Below are 9,479 nucleotides of genomic sequence, written 5' to 3' on the forward strand. Positions count from 1 at the left end.
ACTGGTTTGCCATTTCATATTTTAGCACAATACACAATACACAAAAAACTTTAAATTTACGATACAAATGTGTTTAATTTTTGACTGACCTGTGATTTACAATGTAGCTTATTTTGTACCTCAGTCAGTCTGTAGAAACATTAATTTTATTACAGGCACCTCGATATTCATCAGACAATATTTACTGCCGATGTTGACGCTTCACTTGCTGCTGACTTTCTCTCAAACACGCTAATCGACGTCGGATTGTACAATTAACGTGCAAATCGGGTTGCCATTTTAAATGTATATAAACTACATTTTACGATGTTTCAAAGATTTTTAGTTCAGATTTTTTTTTACATATGCGTCTTATGGAGTACGGCGTGTCAGCTCGTGTATCTCTAATTTGTAGCAAACGCTAGCTTTTTTGTGAGAAAAAACATGCGAATTTTCCATTAGATATAATAATTTTGCTAACTAAACAGTTTCTGTCGAATTTTTTCACAATGAACTGAATAACGCAATTCGATGAGCGAAGTACAAATATTGACTTTAATTCATATGCGTCCGTCCCTGCTAAATGTATTAGAGAATCTTCTCTTTGGTTTGGGGCCATTTTTTCACTAACAGATAACATTATTTACATTTGTACGTAAACATCGCCCCGTTCGTTCTCAAATAATTTTTAACTCGCGAGTACAACTCTATTATGAACTTTCTTCGACATTTGTTTCCAAGTGTTAGCATCATTTTGTACACATGCATTTACAAATAGGCGGGCCTATATAAATGCGCCAGTTTGTTGCTACTCGCAATTGAAATACACACCGGTTAGAAAGTGTGATCACTTAACGCAATGCTACATCGGCCGTAGCGTATACATCCATGCTATATTAGCGATAAATAATGAAACATGCAGGCAAAAAAAATTGCTTCATAGATGACTGTAGAATTCTGCTGATCTACAGAACTATAGCTTTCCGAAAATATTGCCGGGATTTGCGAACCCTAGATCTATTGTCTAGTACATGCAAAGAATAAAATCAAAGAAGATGAGAGAATAAGGCGTGTAAAATGCCCATTTGAGGAATGATTAGATACGGCAAAATTAAAATATCATTAAATCTGACACTTTCTAAAAAAATAATTAAAAACAAAGTATATTTAACGTAACATCGGGTTGTAATCTTTAAATATTTTAAATACTTGCAATATATAGATTTAAACTGGCATATGAGTGTCAAAACCTCCTAATAGTGTAATTTTAATAACTTCAATGCATTTTCTTTCATAGAGTGGGTCTGAGCTCAATATTTTTTTTACAGTTTAAATGTGGTTTAATGGATTTTAAACTGATTTTACTCAACAAAAATGTGGAGAGATGACCCACTACAGTTCAAATATGTCATTTTGTAGCTCAACAATTAAACGTTTTAGAAATATAATACAGGTCCGTAATTTCGTGGTCATAGTCCCATATAGCATTTAAACAACTCGCTTTGTTGTGAATGAAATGGCTCAGTGGTTAGAGCACCAGCCATAAGGAAACTTTATAGAACTTGGGTTTTTAGGTTGTGGGTTCGATAGCACCAAAACTTTAAAGATTTATTTTTTTTCTTATCTTTTTGAAATATTTCAAACTGAATATAGTTAGAAATTACCATTTTTTAAACTTATATAATAACATATCAAATATATTTAATTGAAAAAATGCTATTTTTGAAATTGTATTTTACGACTAAACCAAATGGGCAGTTGCGCCATCTTATTCCCCCATCTTCTTTATATACACAGCTGTACGGTCAGAAAAACGTGCGTTCAACTAGAATTTTGTTTGTTTGGTGTTTTTAAAAACTTATTTTGTATAATTAATCAATATTTGTTGTAAGTTTACTAGAAAAGTTTAATGTAGCAAGTAATTTATGCGTGTTAAAGTGTACTGAGAAGCGATAAAATATACATCTGAGTTTCCCGAATTCATTCAAATGATTTGAATAAATCTATAGCTTAATACAATAGAACAAATGTTTAAAACGTTGATTAATGAAACTGCCGCGACTGAATGTTGTATGATATTTTTTTAAATTTTCATTCACTTTCGTTGTGAGCAAATGGAAATAATCCACTAAAGTCGAAGATAAAATATTGATTTACTCTTCTGTTTCATGATGACGTGCATTCCAAAAGCAATACCAGTTTTATCAAACAGGTTCTTGTAAACCCATTCCGTTTTCTTTACACCTAAATGTATTAACTGACTATGAGGAAAAAAGCAAATGTGATGGTCCACAAGACTGCAACTTTTTCCTTGTGAAGAAATTGAGGGAAAATGCTGTCGAGTGGGACAATGAACATACTATATGTATGCCCAAATAGTTAGTAAAAATAAGTATTTTATCATGCCAAAGCTTTATTTGATTTCGTTACTTTCAGAAATCTACAATATATTTAAAGCACAATAGTCCAATCCACACTTTTCAAAAGTTGTTCCCCTTTGCGGGGTCAACCCAAAGGTCAAAAGGGAAAAACTCAAAATTCTCCTTCTTCAAACAATCAAATATTTGGGCGAACTGTAATGAAATCTCTTTGGATTTGATTAATTCATTCAATATGTGGTGGCAACCCACATATTTAATGAGTCATTCAAACGGGGTTTTAATGTCAACTGATAAAGATACAAACATATTGATACAAAATATATATACCAACTTCTATACGACAAAGACTACTGTGATAAATCTTTGGGTTTTCCCCAAAAGATGACGACCAAGAGACACAGCATTTGTAAAGTGTAGATTGAGATCACAGCTACGATTTCCACAGAATTATCCATGTAGGAAACTCACGACCAGTTGTGCGAGTAAGCGTTAATGCATGTATGCGATACTGGCCGCGGTTTTCGACAAACATAATTATCATACATCACTCATTGTTACATGTAATATGCTACTTTCAAACGACGCCACCGTCTAACAGTACTTTCAGTACTTTGATTTCCCTAGCAGAGGGCCAGTATGCCTTAAATTATTTTTTTAAATATTCAATACATTAAGTTTGTTTTAGAATTATGCATTTTGACTGAAATAAACTTTGAAGTTGACAAATATATAGATTCTGTTACGTCATCATACCAAGGGAATCACGTGAGATAGCATTGCATCTGCGCAGACGGGTCAGTGCGTTGTTACTGCTTGAAGTAGACGGGCGCTCCGATTTAAATAGTTCTAATTCCGTTGTAAACGGAAGATTTCTTCGGAGTTTTACACCCTTTTTTGTCGTGGACAAAAAATTAACGGGTGAATCATTTAATTCATAATAATCTGTCGTGGACAGATTTTCTTTAGTATACTTACCAATTAATACAACGAGTTCGCAGAACACGTGCATGACTATGGCATCCGCCATGTTGAAAAAGTCGGAACGCGAGAAAGATTCAAGAGGGAAGAGCACCAAGCCTGAATCAGTCTCGCTACCAGTGCAATTTCCGTTGACTACTATTTCACATGAAAGTTTTTTTGAACGAATGAGCTCGCCGAGCACGTTACATGTGACAAAAAATACTGTCGGTCAAGGATCATCACGATCCACTATGGCCACCAAGACAGAGACATGTACTTCACCTCAAAATCAAGTTAATGAAGAAACCGGAAATGAGTCTGTTGAAAACAGAAATTCTCAGAATTTTGACAATTTGGCAAAATGCTTCGAAATGTTGACGAACACTATCACAGCCGGTTTTCAAGGACTTAAGTCGGACATGGCTGAACTTGTTTGTGAGAAAAGTGACAATAACTATGTAGACAATAATTATGAGTCTGATGAATTTTACTCTGATGGTGAAATTTATGAGAAAGACAGTGAGTCAAATACAATGACTGTGGATGATTTATTGTCAAAAACAAAACTGTCGGGCTCAATATCCGGTAAACCTGATTCCGGGAAAAATGAAAACGAAAGTGGGTCACAGTCGAGATTTATGAAAGTCGCTTCTGAACAAGTAACTTTGCAAGACGTTACAACAGAGCCCATACACAAAGACTTAGCAAAACTTGTGAACGATCTTATGTTCAAGGTAAAAATTGACAAAAAGTTGGCCGAACAGGTGAAAGAATCTGCTGAGAAAATCAAACGACCAGAAAATTGCGAGAGTCTCGTGTGCACAAAAGTCGATGAATTGATATGGAACAGATTACAAGTTCCAACCAAGTCGCTTGACAGCAGATTTCAATACGGTCAACTCTTTTTAGTGAAAAGTGTGACAGTACTTGTAAACATTTTGGATAAGATTGTGTCAAACAAAGATGTAGAAAAAGAAGAGTTAGTCAGAGAACTGATCAAGACTGTTGAAATGCTCAGTTATTCGAATTACGAACTCAACATGAGACGAAGAGAATGTTTAAAAAGTGACATAGACAGTGTGAATTATTTGTCACTTTTTTCGTCTGGAGTTCCTATAAACCAGTTCCTTTTTGGGGGAGAATTGGGAAAACGCTTAGATGAAATTGAAAAGACCAATAAAGCAGTCAATAGAGTTATGACAAGCAAGAATATGAGACGAGGCACCTTTCATGGAGCTCGAGGTCAGAGATTTCAACCTTACTCCAGACCGTCTGGGTCACAGGGCTATTTCCGAAGCAGGAATGTCCCTTTTTTAGGCCAAACTTCCAAGAGAGGGAATTACAACAGGAAGTTCACAAAAGGCAAAAAGAAACAAGAATGATTATTGATGGGGTAAGAAATAAAATTAAAAACATCAAATTTGAAAATGAATCGGTTGAAGTTCTGTTACCTGAAAATTTCAGGGCAGGTAGACTGAAACAATTTTTAGATGAATGGAAAGATATTACATCAGATAAAACTATATTAGACACTGTAAAAGGATGTCATATTGAAATTACAAATGAATATGAGTTAAATCAATTGAGCCCATCATACCCCTTGAGATTTAATGAAAGAGAAGCTGATATTGTGTCTAAAGAAGTTTACAAAATGTTAGACAAGAATGTCATTGAGAAATGTAATCATTGTTCTGATGAAATTATATCAAATATATTTATCAGGCAGAAAAAAGACAAAAGTTATCGAGTTATACTGAATTTGAAAAAATTCAACAGTTATGTAGAATACAATCATTTCAAAATGGAAAGTTTACAATCGGCTCTGAATTTAATGAAACAAGGGTGTTATATGGCATCAGTTGATCTGAAAGATGCATACTATTCAGTTCCACTTGCGAGAGAATACAGAAAATTCATGAGATTCATGTGGAAAGGAGAATTGTTTCAGTACACTTGCCTTGTTATGGGTTTAGCATGCAGCCCAAGAAAGTTTACTAAACTTATTTTAAACCAGTTTATTCAGATCTTAGAAAACTAGGCTTTTCTAATGTTCCATACATTGATGATGTGTATTTGCAAGGTGATAATCAATATGATTGTTGGGAAAATGTTAAAACTACTGTCAACAAATTGCAGAGCTTGGGTTTCATTTTGAATATTGAAAAATCAGTCTTCATCCCTAAACAAGAAATAGTGTTTTTAGGGTTCATTTTGAATTCAGTAGAGATGACAGTGAAATTAACACAAAATAAAATTGATAACTTGTACCAATGTTGCCAAAAAATTTTAAAGTTGAAAAAAGTCAAAATTTTAGAGATTTCTCAATTGCTTGGCTTTATGGTGGCTAGTTTTCCAGGAGTTGAATATGGACCTTTATTTTACCGTACTTTAGAAAATGACAAAATTGATGCATTAAAATATTCTCGAGGGGATTATAATGCAAGTATGGAAATTTCCTTGGAAGCAAGAAATGACATAAACTGGTGGATAGAAAATATACACAAATGTATGAAGCAAATTTGTCATGGTGAACCCAATTTTCTTGTCAGAACTGATGCATCCAGTAGTGGATGGGGAGCTGAGTTTGATAATGTAACTACTGGTGGTAGATGGAATGAACAGGAATTACAATTGCATATAAATGAACAAGAATTGTTAGCAGTATTATTTGCTCTTAAATCTCTGTGTAAAAAGATTTCTTGTGCTCATGTCCACATATTGTCAGACAATACTACAACAGTATGTTATATAAATGCTATGGGAGGTAGTAAGTCAAGATCTTGCAATAAGATAACTAGAGAAATTTGGTTTTGGTGTATAAATAAAGAGATCTGGCTATCGGCTTCTCATATACCTGGTTCTAAAAATACAGTAGCTGACAGATGTTCTAGAGTTTTTAATGACCACACAGAATGGATGCTTAATCCTAAAATATTCAACAAAATTAGTACATTATGGGGACCATTTGACATTGACATATTTGCGTCAAGACTTAATAAACAATTGCCTAAATATGTAGCATGGAAACCTGATCCAAATGCTGAGTTTATTGATGCATTTTCAGTCAATCTAAACAAGTTTTATTTCTATGCATTTCCTCCTTTTAGTGTCATAAGTCGAGTTCTTCAAAAGATTCAGAAGGAAAAGGCAGAGGGGGTGATGGTAGTCCCTGTATGGCCGACACAGACATGGTACACAAGTCTGTTGGAACTGTTGGTGGATGTTCCTCGAATAATTCAAAAAGAACAGGGCTTGCTGAAACTACCGCATTCCGAAGAGAAGCATTCGATGAAAATAACTTTGATGGCATGTCGTGTGTCTGGATCAAATTCCAAGAACAAGGAATTTCGCGAGACGTATTACAAATCATCAAAGAATCGTGGAGAGGATCTACCAGGAGTCAGTATGCAACAATCATTAAGAAATGGACAAGCTTCTGTGGTGAAAGGAGTATTCATTTTTTTCAACCAACTATAAATGATGTGTTAGAATTCTTGTTAAAATTATATAAGGGAAATTTAAGTTACAGTTGTATAAATACTGCCAGGTCGGCATTATCATGTTTTGTAAAGATCGATGGTACTGATGTGGGGAAACACCTATTAGTCTCAAGATTCATGAAAGGTATTTTTCAACTAAGGCCTACTCTATCTCGATACAATGAGATTTGGGATGTGGATGTTGTTTTTGATTACATTAGAAATATGAACTGCAATGAAATGCTATCTTTAAAACAGCTCACTTTGAAAACTGTTTCATTAGTAGCCCTAATTTCATCCCAAAGAGTACAATCTATTCATAATATATGTTTGTCAAATATGAATGTTGATGATTCAAAATATGTGTTTTATTTAGGTAAGATTAAACAATCTAGACCTAGTTGTAAATCGTTTTATATGAGTTTAGAAAGGTTTCCTGGAGAGGAAAATTTGTGCATTTTTAAGGCTTTGTCAGAATATTTAAAAAGAACAGAAAGTATCAGAAATGGTTGTGACAAAGTTTTTATTAGTTATTTGAAACCCCACAAGCAAGTAAGCAAAAACACTATTGCGAGATGGATCAAGACTTTTTTGGGTCTTGCTGGAATCAATATAAAGAAATTCTCAGCACATAGCACTAGAGCTGCTTCTTCTTCAGCTGCAATACGGAATGGTGTACCCATTACAGAAATTCTAAACAAAGCAGGATGGAGTTCTGAAAAAACTTTTTTCAAGTATTACAATCTAGATGTAACAAAAACCAAATGATGTGTTTGTGTTTCTTTAAAGTTTTTGTGGTAACATGCTTTATTAAAAAGAAATAAACCAGTTATCAATTTAATTGTTGTATATTTCAAATAAGACGGTGCATTTCAAAACCTTAAATTCTGTAAGGAGAGGTTTGATTGGTTTTCACATACTGGTTTATTTTGAAACAACTTGGCACATCAATGCTTTAAAATCTCACGTGATTCCCTTGGTATGATGACGTAACAGAATTAGAAAATTAAACGATACTTACCTGTAAGTTGAAGTTTGATTGGAATTCTGTTTCGTCATCTTTATACCAAGGGGATTACGTGCCCACCCTTTAAGGCCCTCCCATGTATGGACTGTTGGGGTGTTTATGTTTTGGTATTGATGAGCCAAGTTGTGATTTTAAAAACTGACCCGTCTGCGCAGATGCAATGCTATCTCACGTAATCCCCTTGGTATAAAGATGACGAAACAGAATTCCAATCAAACTTCAACTTACAGGTAAGTATCGTTTAATTTTCTAATTAAAGAATAATTTATCCCAGAAAGGGTTTTTCCCTAGCAGAGGGCCAGTGAGCCTTAAATAATTTTGTTTAATATTATTCAATACATAAAGTTTGTTTTAGAATTGTTTTGTGTCATGACAGGCAAGCTATCCTTTTTAGTATGTAATTATACTTACAATTATAGTATTTTTCTTCTCAGAAAAAAACCCTTTTTTCTTTCTTTCATAAAACGTTAATTAAATTTCATTTTAGCTGGTAAAAAATCCAAAATGTTTTAAGCATATAGACAATGGTAATTAACATTGTGACACTCATTTTCATCATGTTGCAGTGACTATAATCAGCTAATTATTTTCATCATTATATAAATCCAAAGAGCAACAGGGATTGGATTTTTTTTGTTTATTAGGTAATGAAAACTTAATTGTAACCAACAAGATGAAATACCAAAAACAATTTAATTTGATCATCTGCAAATCAAAAGAAAAGTATACAGAATGAGATTTTATATATTTCATGTTTTTAAAAAGTGAGAGATAGGGAAAACTTGCAGAATTTATTTGGTTCATATGCTTTTTATATGGTACATGCCCTGCAAAAAAATTGAGTCTTTTTTCACATCTATATGAATTTTATGTAATATACATTTTTCTTTTCCGTCCATTTAATTTATTAAAATATTGAATAAAACATTCTTTTTAAGTTATCATTTCTTGCTTTGAAATTATAGAGTAAAAAGGTCTCAATCTTTATAAATTATGACATAGTTTAATTATGAAGATTGTGACCTATATACTCTATAATTAGAAGTGACTATCACAATAGAAACACACTGCATGGCGGCCGGTATATCAGCTGGTATGTTCTAAATTTTGAAAAAGTAATTATTATATATAAAATATAACCTAATAAAACTCTCATTGGGTTCTTAACACATTGGTTAATGTAATTGGAGAGAGATGACTGATTTTACTAACCACAAGCATGATTTTTTTTAAACAGTTGAGTATTGTATTGTTAATTATTACCAAGAACCATACGATTCATAGGTTTAACATATATACATAAGTAAACTGAACAAACATATATGTAGACATTTTTTAAAAACATCACAATCTTGGATTGGGCTACGTGTGCACATAGAATTGTACATATACAGTTTGTATTAGTTTTGTTAAATATTCTTGTACTTCAAAATTATTATATAACTGTTAAAATGCTTATACATTATACATTTGGGAGAATTTTCAAAGTAGCCATGAATCATTATTAATGTTTTGGATAAATCTGATTCAACAATATGAAATTATAAATAATATGCATTATAAAAAATAAAAACAACGGGGGAAATTTGTCCAACACAAAAACATCCGTAACATGGAATCACATCGTGTACGAGCTATCTACTAATCAAAAAA

General features: G+C 33.0%; 1 protein-coding gene across 1 annotated transcript; it reads left to right on the forward strand.

Annotated features, from left to right (window-relative positions):
• Positions 1-3,265: 3,265 nt before the first annotated feature.
• Positions 3,266-7,199, forward strand: LOC128165192 (uncharacterized). The gene is made up of 2 exons (XM_052829455.1): positions 3,266-4,713; positions 6,428-7,199. Exon 1 carries the CDS (start codon positions 3,368-3,370, stop codon positions 4,700-4,702), a length of 1,335 nt encoding a protein of 444 aa, XP_052685415.1. The 5' UTR covers positions 3,266-3,367; the 3' UTR covers positions 4,703-4,713; positions 6,428-7,199.
• Positions 7,200-9,479: the final 2,280 nt, after the last annotated feature.

This window comes from Crassostrea angulata, chromosome 10, assembly GCF_025612915.1.
Source record: "Crassostrea angulata isolate pt1a10 chromosome 10, ASM2561291v2, whole genome shotgun sequence".
NCBI classification, from domain to species: Eukaryota; Metazoa; Mollusca; class Bivalvia; order Ostreida; family Ostreidae; genus Magallana; species Magallana angulata.